Below are 17,345 nucleotides of genomic sequence, written 5' to 3' on the forward strand. Positions count from 1 at the left end.
CAATGGCTCACACCTGTAATTTCAACAGTTTGGGAGGCTGAGGTGGGATGATCACTTGGGTCCCAGAGTTTGAGACCAGCCTGGGCAACATAGCAAGAGACCATCTCTTCAAAAAAATAATTAAAAAAATTAGCCAGGTATGGTAGTATGTACCTGTGGTCTCAGCTATTTGGGAGGCTGAGGTGGGAAGATTGCTTGAGACCAGGAGGTTGAGGCTACAGTGAGCCATGATCTTGCCACTGCACTCCAGCCTGGGTGACAGACTGAGACCATGCCTCAAAAAAAGAAAAAAAAAAAGCTTCATTTCTCATATGGCACTGCACTCCAGCCTGGGTGACAGACTGAGACCATGCCTCAAAAAAAGAAAAAAAAAAAAAGTTTCATTTCTCACATGGCACTGAGCTTCTATCAAAGGCTGATCTCTGAAGTGACCCTAATCATCATCATCATCTCCCTATCACAGCCTGGGTGCCCAGTGATGCCTTCCAAGAACTTCTAGTTCTAGCTCTTAGCTACCCCTTGAGTCCCACAGAAGTTTTTATGAGGGTGAGCCAGAAGAGCATTTAGTCCCTCTCATGACGTCCATCTGAGGGCTCAAATGTGCTTGCTGAACAGAGGGATCTGTTTCACTCCAGAGGGTGTTTACCAGGTAAGGACGCGATGTCATTCATGTGATTCTGCAGCATTGTGAACTTAACGCGAGCCTCAGGAATTGGAGAGATCTTGCCCAGACATATAAGAGTTCACTGATTCCTTAAGTCTAGGGTATTTATTAAGTGACTTCTGTGACCAGTCAATGCTTTCACTTATTCTATTAACACTGTTAAGGGTTGTTCCTTGAAGGAGCTGGCTGATGGGGCTGAGAAGAAGGCCGGTTTGGGACTAAAGCTTGGGGCTCCATGTGGAAGAATGGAAGCGGATTCTGCCATGCTAAGTAGTTGCTTGGTAGGAGTTTGGGATTAGGGTTTCACCAAAGGGCCCTCTCTCTGTTTCTTTAGATGGAGGTGATTGTTGGTGACTTTGGGATTGTGGTGGTGCCCCGGGATGCAGCCGACACAGACCGAATCATGAATCACTCCTCAATACTCCGCAAATACAAAGTGAGTCCTCCATCCTGCTAGTGCATCTGTGTTATGGCCCTTCTCTGAGAGTCCTGGCAGCTGGAGGAGTGAGAGAGCAAAAGGAGTTTAGTGGGAGGGACTGGCAACTGACTCTCTCTGCTCTGTCCTCAGAACAACATCATGGTGGTGAAGGATGACATCAACCATCCCATGTCTGTTGTCAGCTCAACCAAGAGCAGGTATGTTTGACAAATGGCCAGAGAGACTTTAGTCAAACTGTCTTATAAGTCTCCACATAAATTTCCTCCATCAAAGATGACCCTAAGATTCAGGCAGACATCTGCTGCCCTGGTGTTTAGCTTCCTGTTTGGACCTCATTTGTTCACAGCCATTTTACCTTTTTTTTTTTGAGACAAGGTCTCACTCTTGTTGCCCAGGCTGGAGTTCAATGGCGCAATCTCAGCTCACTGCAACCCCCGCCTCCTGGGTTCAAGCAATTCTCCTACCTCTGCCTCCCGAGTAGCTGGGATTATAGGCACATGCTACCACGCCCAGCTAATTTTTGTATTTTTAGTAGAGATGGGGATTTCACCATGTTGGCCAGGCTGGTCTCGAACTCCTGACCTCAAGTGATCTGCCCACCTCGGCCTCCCAAAGTGCTGAGAATACAGATGTGAGCCACTGTGCCCGGCCCCAGCCATTTACTTTTAAAAGGGAGGACAGTCCATTAGCTCGTCTTAGCTGCTTTAAGGGGAGAACAGGGTGTTTTCAGTTGTGGACTCTAGTTGGAGGTACTTATGGAATAATATTTGACAAGGGTACAGGCTAAGCTGCCAAAACAAAAAAAAATCCAATATTCAGAATTTTAAATGTTAGATGTTTAGTTCCCTCTTACTGAAGTCAAAGATGGAATCTATGGCCTCATCCATATGAAGCTTCCATCTCTGGGTGCACAGCTGCTGCAACAGTGGCTCTTCTCAGCCAGTGGAAAAAGGCAAAGTGAAGCCCATGGCAAGAAGCTTTGTCTTTAAGGTGACCCAGAGTTGCGCATACCACTTCCCTTTGCATCACACTGGCTCAAGGGTGGAGGACGGCTGGGAAATAGACTTTGTAGCTAGGCAGCCACATGCCCAGATAAAACTCAGGATGCTCTATTACTAACCCAAAGAAGGAAAGAATGGGTATTAGGGGCCAGTTACCAGTTTCTACCACAAACCCAAAGTGGAAATGTTCAGTGGAATGGTGAAATACATGGAATATAGAGGCTTAGAAGTGTAAAACTGAAAGCCACGAACACGTAAGTGTCAGTTAAAATTCTAGGTGTGGACAGGCCGGGCGCAGCGGCTCACACCTGTAATCCCAGCACTTTGGGAGGCCGAGGCAGGCGGATCACGAGGTCAGGAGATCGAGACCATCCTGGCTAACACGGTGAAACCCAGTCTCCACTAAAAATACAAAAAATCAGCTGGGCGTGGTGGCAGCTGCCTGTAGTCCCAGCTACTCGGGAGACTGAGGCAGGAGAATTGCTTGAACCCGGGAGGCAGAGCTTGCAGTGAGCCGAGATCGCGCCACTGCACTCCAGCCTGGGTGACAGAGTGAGACTCCGTCACAAAAAAAAAAAAAAAAAAATTATAGGTGTGGACAAGCTCACAGAAAGAGTCAAGAAGAGAAGACTATGGGGAACATTGCAAACATTTTAGCATTTAATAGAAAGTGGTGGTGGCCCAGAAGCCAAGGTGAGAGAGGGGACAAAGATGGAGAGCATTGCCATCTGTGTCACATCTTTCAGAGAAATCAAATGAGACCAGGACTTTAAAAAGTAATTGCCTTCTTCCCTGGAAGGCAATTACAGAGACACTCACAAGGGTAACATCCACTGTGAGGTGAGGGCAGAAGCAATGGGCAATAAGCGGAGAGGGGCAGGATGTGGTTCCAAACATGGCTGCACATTAGAGTCGCCATGCAGAGTTACACAACAGTACAAATTCCTGTGTCCTGCCCAGTCCCACTGAGTCAGAATATATGGGGGGTGGGCTTAGGAATCTGCTTCAGAGCCACAGGTATACACACTTTTTCAAAAAGCTTAACTATGTGAGGAGGCACTTAGGGACCTAGCTTGCAAGGTCAGGGTGTAACCGCCCAAGGGGTTCACCTTGCTCGCTGCCTAGACAGAGCAGATTCATCAAGACAGGGGAATTGCAATAGACAAAGAGTAATTCACGCAGAGCCGGCTGTGCGGGAGACCAGAGTTTTATTGTTATCAAATCAGTCTCCCTGAGCATTTCGGGAGCAGAGTTTTTAAGGAAAACTTCATGGGTTGGGGAAGCCAGTGAGCCAGGAGTGCTGATTGGTCAGAGATGAAATCACAGGGAGTTGAAGCTGTCTTCTTGCACTGAGTCAGTTCCTGGGTGGGGGGCCGCAAATTCAAATAAGCCAGTTTATTGATCTGGGTGGTGCCAGCTGGTCCATCAAGTGCAGGGTCTACAAAATATTGCAAACACTGATCTTAGGAGCAGTTTAGGGAGGGTCAGATCTTGTAGCCTTCAGCTGCATGACTCCTAAACCGTAATTTCTAACCTTGTGGCTAATGTTAGACCTACAAAGTCAGTCTAGTCCCTAGGCAAGAAGGAGGTCTGCTGTTGTCCTCTTTTTTAAACTATAAACTAAGTTTCTCCCAAACTATAAACTATAAACTAAGTTTCTCCTGAAGTTAGTTCAGCCTACACCAGGAACAAGGACAGCTTGGAGGTTAGAAGCAAGATGGAGTCGGTTAAGTTAGATCTCTTTCACTGCCTCAGTCATAATTTTGCGAAGGTGGTTTCAAGGGCAGTGCATGCATTGAAAGGCAGTGAGCTGGTCTCCAGTGAGATCTCACAGGCAGGGCTCAGATGCCTTTTAGAATCTACGTATGTGGAGGAGTATATGAATTTTTACAAATAGTTCATTTGGGTCTGACACCTAGACTATTGTGTTAGGAGAGAACAGGAAGTAGGCAGACCAAGGCTGGAAAAAAACTGTGCAGAAGCCAAAATGTGTCACTGGAGTCCTTTATACCTGTTGGTGCCTCTCCTCCATGGGCTCCTGTAGGAAGGAAAAGATGCAGTGAATCCCAAAAATCCCTGGAAGAGAGTTCATACTCTTGAGGCCAGCATGCAGAGGAACCCAAAAGGATAAACTAAGGATGGCTCTAAGAGGAAAGCTTCTAACAATAATTGCTCCCATTAAAACAGAAGAAAGACCCCAAATAAATTGCCTAGCATTATGCCTTAAGGAACTAGAAAAAGAAGAACAAACTAAACCCAAAGGAAGGAAATAATAAAGATTAGAGCAAAACTAAATAGAGAATAGAAAAACCATAGAAAAAATTAATAAAACGAAGAGTTGGTTTTTTTAAAAAAATAAACAAAATTGACAAACCTTTATCTAGACTGAAAAAAAGACTCAAATATATAAAATCAGAAATGAAAGTGTAGACATTATAACAGATGTCTCAGAAATAAGATGGATCATAAGGAATTATTATGAACAATTATATGCAAACAAATTTGGTAACCTAGAGGACAGGGATAAATTCCTTTAAAAAGATAATCTGGCAAGATTGAATCAGGAATAGCCTGAACAGACCAATAACAAATAGATTGAAGTAGTAATTAAAAACTTCCCAACAAAGAAAAGCCCAGGACCAGATGACTTCAGAGCTGAATTCTACCAAATTTTCAAAGAATAATTAATACCAATACTTCTTTTTTTAGACAGAGTCTCACTCTGTCACCCAGGCTGGAGTGCAATAGCGTGATCTTGGCTCACTGCAACCTCCGCATCCCAGGTTCAAGTGATTCTCCTGCCTCAGCCTCCCAAGTAGCTGGGATTACAGGTGCCTGCCACCACACCCAGCTAATTTTTGTATTTTTGGTAGAGACAGGGTTTCACTATGTTGGCCAGGCTGGTCTTGAACTCCTGAGCTTGTGATCCACCCACCTTGGCCTCCCAAAGTGCTGGTATTACAGGCATGAACCACTACGCCTGGCCTATACATTTTAAACTCTTCAAAGAAATACAGCTGGAAGGAATACCTCCTAGCACATTCTACGAGGCCAGCATCGCCTTTGATACCTAAGCCAGATAAAGACACCAAAGAGGCCAGGCACAGTGGCTCATGACTGTAATCCTAGCACTTTGGGAGGCCAAGGCAGATGGATCACTTGAGGTCAGGAGTTCAAGATGAGTCTGGCTAATATGGTTAAACCCCATCTCTACTAAAAATACAAAAATTATCCAGGCATGGTGGCACGTGACTGTAATCCCAGCTACTTGGGAGGCTGAGGCAGAAGAATCGCTTGAACCCAGAAGGCAGAGGTTGCAGTGAACTGAGATCATGCGCTGCTGCACTCCAGCCTGGGCAACAGAAAAAAAAAAGACACCACAAGAAAAGAAAACTGTAGGCCAATATTTCTGATGAGCATTGATGTAAAAGTCCTCAATAAAACATTAGCAAATTGAATTCAACAACACAACATGAAGCTTATACATGATGATCAAGTAGGATTTATCCCTGGCACACAAGGCTGGTTTAACATATGCAAATCAGTCAATGTGATACATCACATAAATAGACTGAAAGATAAAACCACATGACCATATCAATTGATGCAGATAAAGCATTGGACAAAGTTCAACATCCTTTCTTGATAAAGATTCTTAACAGTTTAAATATAGAAGGAAAGTTTCTCAACATAACGAAGGCCATTTTTTAAATTTTTTAATTTTTTTATTATTTTTTTTGAGATGGAGTCTCGTTCTGTCACCCAGGCTGGAGTGCAGTGGCACAATCTCTGCTCACTGCAACCTCCGCCTCCTGGGTTCACGTGATTCTCCTGCCTCAGCCTCTTAAGTAGCTGGGATTACAGGCACACACCACCATGCCCAGCTAATTTTTTGTGTATTTTTGGTAGAGACAGGGTTTCACTATGTTGGCCAGACTGGGCTCAAACGCCTGACCTCGTGATCTGCCTGCCTCAGCCTCCCAAAGTGCTGGGATTACAGGCGTGAGCCACCACTCCCGGCAAGGCAATTTATTTTATTTTTTTTTAAAAACCCACAGCTAACATTATAATCAATGGGGAGAAAATGAAAGCTTTTCCTCTAAGACCTGATATAAAGCAAGAATGCCCACTATTCCCACTTCCATTCAGCAAAGTACTGAAAGTACTATCAATAGCAGTTAGACAGCCAGGCACGGTGGCTCACACCTATAATCCCAGCACTTTGGGAGGCGGAGGCAGGTGGATCACTTGAGGTTAGGAGTTAGAGACCAGTCTGGCCAACATGGTGAAACCCTGTCTCTAACAGAAATACAAAAATTAGCTGGGCATTGTGGCTTGTGCCTGTAATCCAAGCTACTCGGGAGGCCGAGGTGTGAGAATCGCTTGAACCCAGGAGGCTGAGGTTGCAGTGAGTCAAGATCACACCATTGCATGCCTGCCTGGGTGACAGAGTGAGACTCTGTCTGAAAAAAAAAAAAAAAAAAAAACCCTTAGGAATAAATTTAACAAAGGAAGTGAAAAATCTGTACACTGGAGTATGTATAAAACATGGACAAAAGAAATTGAAGACAGCACAAATAAATGAAAAGTATTTCATGCTCATGGATCAGAAAAGTTAATATTGCTAAAATGTCCATGCTACCTAAAGAAATATAAAGATTTAATGAAATACCTATCAAAATCCCAATGGCAGCATTCATACTTCACAGAAATAGAAAAATCAACCCTAAAATGTGCTCAGAACTGCAAAAGACCCTGAATAGCCAAAGCAATTATGAGAAAAAAAAAGTTGGAGGCATCACACTTCTTCATTTAAAATTATATTACAAAGCTGTAGTGATCAAAACAGTATGGTACTGGCATAAAAGCAGACACATAGAGCAGTGGAACAGAATAGTGAGCCCAGAAATAAATTCAAACATATATGGTCAACTGATTTTTGACAAAGGTACCAAAAAAGCACAATAAAGAGAGGACAGTCTCTTCAATAGATGGTGCTAGAAAAACTGGATTTCTACAGGCAAAAGAATGAAATTGGACCTTATCTTACACCAGTCACAAAAATCAGCTCAAAAGGGATAAAGGACCTAAGTGTAAGATCTGAAACAGTAAACAAAAACAGAAGAAAACACAGAGGAAAATCTCCTTGACATTGGTCTTGGCAATTATGTCTTGGATGCCACACTGAAAGCACAGGCTACAAAAGCAAATAAATAAATAAATGGGACTTCAAACTAAAAAGCTTCTGTACAGCAAAGGAAACAACCAACAAAATGAAAAGGCAACCTAGGGATTGAGAAAAAATATTTTCAAATCATATATCAGATAGGGATTAATATCCAAGATTTATAAAGAACTTACACAACTCAAAATAGCAAGAAAACATATTACTCAACTAAAAACTGGGCAAAGGGGCACAGTGTGATGGCTCATACCTATAATCCCAGCACGCTGGGAGGCTGAGGTGGAAAGATTGCCTGAGGCCAGGAGTTCCAGACATAGTGAGACCCTGTCTCTATCCTTACCCCTTCCCACCAAAAAAAAATTAGCCAGGCATGGTAGCATGTGCCTGAAGTCTTAGCTGCTTGAGAGGCTGAGGCAGGAGGATTGCTTGAGCCCAGGAGTTTGAGGCTCCAGTGAGCCATGACTCACTACTGCACTCCAGCCTGGGCAACAGAGTGAGACCCTGTCTCTCTCAAAAAGCAAACAAACAAACAAACAAAACACCAGAAGATTTGAGTAGACATCTCTCCAGAGATGACATAAAAATTGCTAACAGGTGCATAAAAAGATGCGCAACATCACTAATCACCTGGGAAATAAAAATTAAAGGCATTTTGAGATTCTACCTCACACCTATTAGAATAGCTATTATCAAAAAGACAAGAGATAACAAATGTTGATGAGGGTGTGGAGAAAGGGAACCCTTGTACACTGTTGGTGGGAATGTAGATTGGTACAACCGTTATAGAAAACAGAATAGAGGTTCCTAAAGAGATTAAAAATGGAACTGTCATATGACCCAGCAATCCCTCTTCTGGGTATATACCCAAAGAAAATGAAATCACCACCTTGTAAAGGTATCTGCATTTCTAAGTTCATTGTAGCATTATTCACAGTAGCCAAGATGTGGAAACAACCTAGATGTCCATCAATGGATGAATAGATAAAGAAAATGTGTTCTTACACACACACACACACACACACACACACACACACACACACACGGAAGTGGAACATTATTCGACTTAAAAAAGGAGATCCTACCACTTGCCACAACTTGGCTAGACCTGGAAGACATTCTGCCAAGTGACATAAGCCAGACACAGAAATAAAAATATTGCATGATTTCACTTATATGTGGAATCTTAAATACACAGATAGAGAATAAAACAGTGATTACCAGGGTCAAGTGTGGAGGGCTGAAAGTGGGGAGATATAGATCAAAGGATACAAAGCAGCAAATATGTAGGAATATATATGGAATCTTAAACATACAGATAGAGAATAAAACATGATTACCAGGGTCAAGTGTGGAGGGCAGAAAGTGGTGAGATACAGGTCAAAGGATACAAAGTAGCAAATATGTAGGACAAACAAGTTGAAAGATCTAATGTGTGACGTGAGGATGACAGCTAATAATAGTGTATTATATTTAGGGTTTTTGCTAAATTAGTAGATTATAGCTATTCTCGCCACAAGAAGAACAAATACATATCTGAGTGAGATGATGGATAGATGAATATTAATTTGTTCCACTACAGTAACCATTAAACTATATTATATAAATAATATAATATTAACACTTATATAAATAATATAATATAATATTAACACTATTATATAAATAATATAATATAGTATAATATATAAATTATAAAATATATAATAAATATGTAATATAACATAGATAATATACTATATTATATGATGATAATATATGTGTATCTTACAACATCAGATTGTATGACTTAAATATACACAATACAATTTATTTGAGAAAAAAGAATAGTGAATACATTAGATGCCCACTGTGTGTCTGGCACTATTCTAAGTGCTTTGCATAATGACTCATTTAATCCTTTGAATAACTAAATGAGAGGGGCCCAGATATTACCCTCATTTTACAGGAAAAAAACTGAAGAACAGAGGGGCTTAAATAACTTTCCCAAGGCCTCTCACCTAGGAAGTGGCAGAACCACGATGAATGATGTCACCAAGGTGGGGAAGGAGTTGTGGAGGCAGGAGGGCTTTTCCTAATACAGAACTATTTACTCAACCTGAGAAAAGGCTACAAATGGGGTGCTGGGGAGACAGGGGCATGCCAGTCCTCCCGACTTGCTTTGGGTGTGGATGTCCATCTGATTGTCATCTCTTCTTGTGCAGGCTGGCCCTGCAGCATGGGGACGGCCATGTTGTGGATTACCTGTCCCAGCCGGTCATCGACTACATCCTCAAAAGCCAGCTGTACATCAATGCCTCCGGCTAGCAGCTACACAGTGCTCGGCTCCACTCTCCCCTCGTCCTCCGGCAACACAATGGCCCTTCCATCTTTGTCAGCCCCCTGTTTCTCTCCTGCCTCTCTGTTTCTCCATCTCCTCGTCTTGACTGTTTTCCCTACTTGCTGACTTAACCCCCCATAGTGTGGGGGACCTGCAGAGAACCATGGCATTCCCTATTCCACAGTCATCTTTGGACAGACTTTCCTCTAGTCTCCGGGTTGGGGGTGGGTGAGGGAATGGGGTGGGAGTCGGGGGAAGTGCAGTCCTTGGAGATGTACTGGTGTCCGTCTCCCAGCATGCTCTAGAGAGGCGGCTCTGGTGCCCATCCTCCCAGCATGCTCTGGGGAGGCGGCTCTGGTGCCCATCCTCCCAGCATGCTCTAGAGAGGCGGCTCTGGTGCCCCTCCTCCCAGCATGCTCTGGGGAGGCGGCTCTGGCTCTCGCCTTCCCAGCATGCCCTTTACTACAAAGGGCTATTTTTCTTTTCTTTCTTTTGTTTATTTATTTTTCTTTGTTCACTCCCTGTAGAACTTGGATGAAATCAGTGTCCATGGTTCTTTATGTTTGTAGTCTTGATGTGCTCCTGTGGTATTACTTCCCCTCTGATAGGACATCGTAGCCAGCCTCAGCACTCAGTGAGTTCATCAGGGCCACACACAGTAGAGAAGGCCAAGCAACCTCCACTTCTTCAGCACCACACACACTCACACACACACACACGCACACATGCGTGTGCACCCGCGCACGCACATACACACACACATATAGCAGTAGCAGCAGCAGCAGCAGCAGCAGCAACCTTTGATCAGGAGTGAGATTTTCGGGTTCTGAAACCTGGGACACAAGTCTGGGAATAGTCGGTTTTCTCAGAATAATTTGAATCTGTTTTCTTAGTTTCAAATGACCATTTCCCTGATGCTCTGAGCTTATGATCACACAGAGCCAGTCCATCCTCATTTCCTGGTGGCATCTGTTCATTTACTTATGTGGACTGTAGCTGATGGCACAGTGTGGGTTCCCTACCAGCCAGGGGTTTCCAAGGGACCTTTGGAGGCCATGCTTAGACACATTCCTGAACCTGAGAACAACCACATAGGCAGGACCAGATCCACATCGTGCAGTCGTGTCATAAAAAAACAAAACAAAACAAAACAAAAAAACACTAGGCGTCCACTCAACCCTGGAGGTCTTTGCTAATTGGAATTATGTATTGTCTGTTGGGCTGGGAAATGTCTCTTTCATATTGTAAGTCCAGGATGAACTAGGCGAAAGCAATTTGTTGCCCTGATGATAACTGATGATTTTCACCCTCTCTAGCTGAGGTAACTCAGACAGTGCATGAGGTCAGTTTCTTCTTGAGAAGCAGTGCCTTGGTCTTGTTTCTGTGGTTGGTTTTAGCCCCTGCAGAGCCTGGGAGCTGCAGGAACTGTCTGAGAAAATCTCCCTAATAGGGGAGTGGGTTCCCAGAAGGGAGATCTGGGAGGGGTCAGGAGCCACTAAGTTGTTTCACTCCTTTTTTCTCTAATTTTCTACCTTCCTCTCTGTTCCTGCAGACAGTTTTGCCAGCTTTGCTTCTGGTTACTAGGGTCTCATGCGTGTCCTGCTTGGAGAGCCATAAGGAAATTGTTGTCTTGTGCTTTGTGTCTCTCATCCAGTCTCTGGCTCTTGGGATTCTGGTCTTTGAGAAATAGTCCCTGAGTATTAGGATACTTTTATCAAAATCTAGTACCAGCTACGGCCAGAAGGGGCCAGGTGGGACCTGAAAGCAAAGACAATGTTCTTTACCACACGTTTCACATCTGCAACATCCTTCAGTTGCGGGAAAAGGAACTTGATTTAACAGAAGAACATGGTAGAGCAGCATCCAGAAAGTCTGTTATTCCTCTTGGATTTTTTGAAATAATCTTCAGAGGAAGGAAGGAAAATCCTATTTTGGGGTATCAGTGTTTGACTAGGGATCATGAAATAATAAACTGAAAAAAACTTTAGAGTTCAGTTGATCCAACACTTTCCTTTAAAAGTTGAGGGAGCAGAGGCCCATGGGATTAAATGGCTGGTCCAGGTCAGCCAGCAGGTGTAGGGCCTGACAGGAAGATATTGTTTCCCTGACCCCTAGGCCGTCACACCACACCCTCCATTTCCTCATGTTGCTGACCAGGTGCCCATATGATTTCTACACTTCCCAAGCCTTACCCTGGAATCTTTCTTTTAAATTATATCTGTCCCAGGTGCTCTCCACACATAGGATGGTAATGCCAGTCCCAGGGGAGGGTGTGATAGTAAGGAAGGCCACTGTTAGGTTTCCTTTAGAAATAAAGAGATCTCAGCAGCTTGGAAGAAATCCCAGAAGCGGACTCCATCAATCCAAGAAAGAATTGCTTTGTGGAAGGCGAAGGAAGACCCACAGAGTGCTCAGGATGATGCTATTGCTGGAGAGCGAAAGATGGAACAGCCTTGTCCAGGCAGAACAGTCATAAGCCAGGAAATGAAACAAAGGAAAACAGGTGCCTGAATTTCCTGGGGAAACATGGCTTGTTTAAGGACTTGGAGTTATGGATGGAATTTATGGGACCCACGTGAGCAGACCTGAGGAAGGCTCGATTTCTTTTGTTTCTTGGTCCACTCTGTCACTCTGCTCTGGTCAAGCCCCATTTGGTCTACAGCCCATGAGAAGGAATGAGGCTGGTTCTGCACTCTCAGCATGCAGTCCGAAAGCATGTGGGAGTGGGGAGGGAAAGTGAGATGAATTAAGACAAAGAACAGGTGCCATAGAAGTAGATTTCTAGGAATGAAGTGGGGCAGATCTTATCTTTGTGGATTACAGGCACTGTACTAAAAACAGGTTTCCTATTTAATATAAAAAGAAAGTGAATCTTCTTTTGGATAGAATCATCCATTCCCATCGCCGCACCCCCTACCCCCCAAACACACACACACACACACACACACACGCCCTACTCTTCATTTGCTAGGGGAAGGTCACAGCACAACTAAATGCAGGACAGGACATTGTGACCATGACCCAGCCACAGTCAATACCAGAAAGATGATTCAGAGTCTGAAGTGGTGCCCCAGGTGCCAACAGGATAACCTCTACCCCCCGACTTTGTCTCTGGGGTCCTGTTCCTTCCTGCAAAGCCCAATCCAAGACTGGCATGGCTCAGAGGTTGTGAGAAAGGCATGGACTGGAACAATCGTGTCCAGAGGGGTCTGGAGCTTTGTTTCCTGTCCACCAGCAAAAAATGTCTCTCCCATTTTTCTGAAAGTGGCTGATGTAAGAACAGGCAGAAGGAAAACCCTTTTTGTCAATAACTCTGTCCTTAAGGAATGGTCCTCTGGGAGGGCTGTGCTGCTAGTGGGTACCTCAGTCACACACCCCCAACCCCAGGTAGCCTCTAGAGTCTTCTTGCTTTCATTTTCCTTGAATGTACATAGGAACAAGGGGGAAAGTCTCTTACTGAAGTGCCTGAAACCCAAAGCTAGAGCTTCTAGAGACGCCGTTCTTCCTGTCTCAGCTTGGCCAGCCTTTCAACAATGTTCTCTAGTTTCAAGCTCCAGCTTCTCAGAAAGAATTAAAGAACTTGCTGTTCAAATTAAGTAGAAAGTGAGACTCAATAATAACTGAACTACAGCAAAAGGCAGAGAATTACAGGGAGAAAAAACTTGTACTTACCAGCCCAATTCTACTCTCCTCAAACTGACACACACACACACACACACACACGCACACACACACACACTCTTTTAGGGGACTAAGAGAGAGAAGCATGTTATTACATTTTACTCATCCAAACAGTAATGCAAAAATAAAACGGTAGAATATGAAAAGCTCAGGATCTCTCCCAAGGCTACCTACTGCAGGAGGGCCAACAGGTGAGATGGGAAGAATGGAAACAGGGACCGATTTTGTAGCTCATACAATTAGGACACCTTAGGAATAGCATTGTAGTAATGGTGATGAATATGCTCTGCCAAATTCATCCAGTCTGCACCATCTTATAGCTGCCCAGCACACTCAACTGTTCATGTGGTCTCTTTGTAGTGTGAGTTTGGAGTGTCCTATTAGCCTGTTCTGGTTAGGAATGAGTTAACGGCTCTTTCCCTCAACCTTAGTCTAGTCCCAGGGCTGAGGATTCAGCTGGATCCACATGGTCTTGAGGGTTGGCATGAGGAGGGGGAAGCTTTTTTGAATCGCTTTTTGATCACATAATCTGCCATTTTAAGAGTAAGATTTGCTTTATGGAAATAAATTCATTAATAAAAAATGATATTCAAGTTGCAATACCATTTCACAGTGAAATATTTTGAGTACAATTTTGTTGCTAGAATAGTCATGGGCAAGAGTTTTATGCAAAATGTTTCAATTATGTTAATAAATAAGACAATGCTACAAGAGTCTTGTGTCTTAGTCAAGAACTTTCTCTGTGAGTTGCAGCATTAATCACTTTTTCTTCATAATTTTACTTGACAGGAGACAACAGTTGTAAAAATGTACTTAGAACAAGCACTTTCCTGCCTGGTTCAGCTGATGCCACATGTGTTATATAAAAGTATGTACAGCCACATCCAAGGATGATAAAGGGAAGAATAATTAGCAAATTTGTAAATTGTGCCTCCGTTTTCTTAGTTTTGAAACATTAAATCTTACATCTTGACTAATTTGCATAGTCCAGTGTTGGTTAACTTTGGCTCCTCAATGAAATTAGTATTTTATGAAATAAAATTATATTTGTGAAAATGAAAAACTTGAACAACTTTTTAGCTTGAAAGATCTTAACTAAAACAGAACTTGTTAAACTCGCAATTTGCTTTGGCAATGTAAACAAGCAAAAGTGAACAATTTGTTAACTGTTCAATCCTGCTGTGATTATCAGTTCTTATTTCACCTTCAGTCATATCACACACCCTATATTGGGTTAGGTGTGAATGGTGATTGCCATTAGCTAATTATCAGATATGATTCAGAAGGTGAAACAGTAATTCCCTATTAGGCTGGCTCATTGAAGGATTAGCCGTTTGTTTATCAGATTCATTTTTTTAAACAAATCATTTGGTTCTTGGGGTTGTTCGTATTTTTTTCTTTTATCTTTTTTTTTTTTGGCTTAAAATTGAGATGTGGCAGCTTTGTGTACATCCGTGTGGGTTTCGTGGCACATCATAATGATGCTTGATATGCTTGTAAATTGATCACTCGTGTTTACATTTGCTATTTTGTTCACAAAGCTAAACACTGCCTTTTTTTCCTTGTCCTGAGAGTACATAATGATGAAATCTCATTTATTTGCTTTGAGTTTTGTTTTTGTTTTGTTTTGTTTTGAGACAGAGTTTCGCTCTTGTCGCCCACACTGGAGTGCAATGGCGCGATCTTGGTTCACTGCAACATCAGCCTCTGGGGTTCAAGTGATTCTCCTGCCTCAGGCTCTAGAGTAACTGGGATTACAGGCGCCTGCCACCATGCGCAGTTAATTTTTGTATTTTTAGTAGAGACAGGGTTTCGCCATGTTGGAGTTGGCTGGTCTCAAACTCCAGACCTCAGGTGATCTGCCTGCCTTGGCCTCCCAAAGTGCTGGGATTACAGGCGTGAGCCACCACATTCAGCCAAGAGCTCATTTAAAGTGAAATATAAACACTGGTTTAATTTGCTAACTTATAAAATATATATACTAAATATGAATTAACATATGTGCACATACACATTTCTTCCCTTATGACCTATATGTAAGCTTTGGATCTTTGGATTTCTTAGAAAGTTCCATGTAGCCAATAGTATGAAGAAGGGAGAGAAAAATTCTAATCTATGTTCTCCAGGTGGGAAAATTGAACCACAGCAATAATCCATAACATTCCCATTACCATGCAAAACATTAAAAGAAGACACAATAAACACATTCCTGGTCCTTGAGACTTGTTCAAAACATTGAATATTACGAAGCATCTTCTTATCCTTTTCTCCAGCCTCCCAAGAGGCTGAGAGAAGTACTGGAGAGTACTGAAAAGAAACCACATCCTTGGAGAAGACCAGAAATACATCTGCTAAGAAGTTATAGTCTATGGGCAGTTTCATTTCCACCCCTTTCTCCAAACAGAGGTCCCTAACAGTTAAAGTAGATGATGACATTTGTAATAGCTTACCAACAGCATAATTAACCATAAACTCTCAGAGGAGAAGTGCAAGAAAGCTTTCACTATGAACTACTAATACTGATGAAAAATCAGAAGGAAAGCTTCCTTATCTTGGCAGGGTCAGGTTAAGGACTGACAACATGAGGCTAGATCCTGGGGAAGCCACATCCCCTTCTCTCTTCTTAGGGATAACTTTTCAGGTCCTTAGAAATGAGAGAATTATTTGTACATCAAGGGAAGTACCATAAGTCATTTTTCTACTCCCCATCTCTACTCAGGTATCATCTCCCATTTGTCAGGGAAGACAGTCTTACGACCTTTTTTTTTTTTTTTTTTTTGAGACGGAGTCTTGCTCTGTCACCCTGGCTGGGGAGCAGTGGCATGAGCTTGGCTCACTGCAAGCTCCACCTCCCAGGTTCACGCCATTCTCCTGCCTCAGCCTCTCAAGTAGCTGGGATTACAAGCGCCCGCCATCACGCCCGGCTAATTTTTTTGTATTTTTAGTAGAGACGGGGTTTCACCATGTTAGTAAGGATGGTCTCAATCTCTTGACCTCGTGATCCGCCCATTTCAGCCTTCCAAAGTGCTGGGATTACCGGCATGAGCCACCGCGCCCAGCCTCTTACGACTTTTAAAACAATCTATTCCATTGAAGAATCCTTATATGATTACACATACCATGGTTATTAACTAATGGGATCCCTCACCAAGTTTCCTAGAACATGTACTGTCTAATCTTACACTTGGAAGAGACAGCCAATCACCGACAATGCATTTTCTCCTTTCATAATGTAGAATTGTCACTGTGAAGTGGCATCCTAACAAAGGACAACATCTTCCAGACCCCTTTGCATGGCAGATGTGATTGTTTTGCTGGGTTTTGGACCATGGCACGTGAGGCCCTCCCAAGCCTGGCTTTCCTGTGTATCCTTCCTCCATGTTCTTTTCCCTTTCCATCAGCTGGTGACAACCAGCTGGAATGGCCACAACCCTCCATCTCCCAGGCAACCTTAGAAGTCACATGTTGTAAACGGCAGGGCCTCTGAAATGACTGTGGAGTCTGGGCACTGGTCGTTAATTATAGAAAGAGATCTGTAGAATGTGTAATTGGGTATGCCAAGACAGGATTACAAATTCATTTTCACAGAAGGTAAAGCAAAGTGACCAGATCTATCAGAATTTGGGGGTCAATGGACAGAAGCAGAATTGTTTCCTCAGCCGCTTGCGTAGATGACCAATTCAAGATCTTAATTTAGTACATTTTAACTTCTTAAAAAGCATGACATATGCACCACAAACTATTAATTTTACCTTCATTTTATAGCTGATGAAAGAGATAAGAATATTAACTATATCCCCCCCCCCCCCCACCCAGCTAGAGTTTTTCTAGAAATAAAGCTTTATGCTTAGAAGACAGCATCTGGTAAACCTCATAAAAATCTCATTGACAGCATCATCAGTCCTGTATGGTTGGAATGGGCGAAGTAAGATGCTCAGAAGTGGGAACTGAAGATGCTAACTCTAGGACCTATTGCCATTTCTGTGGCATTTTCATTTCCATTACTTTGGTACCATCATAGGCTTAGAGTTTAGTAAATCAGAAACTGACCCCAGGCA

General features: G+C 43.0%; 1 protein-coding gene across 2 annotated transcripts in view; it reads left to right on the forward strand.

The window, feature by feature from the left end:
* The window catches only part of NMNAT2 (nicotinamide nucleotide adenylyltransferase 2), a 174,040-nt gene extending 159,780 nt beyond the window's left edge, over positions 1-14,260 (forward strand). For both annotated transcript variants that reach the window (XM_019027649.4, XM_055367186.2), the window contains exons 9-11: positions 999-1,100; positions 1,233-1,300; positions 9,491-14,260. In XM_019027649.4, coding sequence (XP_018883194.1) covers positions 999-1,100; positions 1,233-1,300; positions 9,491-9,593 — 273 coding nt within the window. In that variant the 3' untranslated portion in view covers positions 9,594-14,260. The remainder of the gene's footprint in view (positions 1-998; positions 1,101-1,232; positions 1,301-9,490) is intronic.
* The last annotated feature ends 3,085 nt before the right edge of the window (positions 14,261-17,345 follow it).

Source organism: Gorilla gorilla, chromosome 1, assembly GCF_029281585.2.
Source record: "Gorilla gorilla gorilla isolate KB3781 chromosome 1, NHGRI_mGorGor1-v2.1_pri, whole genome shotgun sequence".
NCBI lineage: Eukaryota > Metazoa > Chordata > Mammalia > Primates > Hominidae > Gorilla > Gorilla gorilla.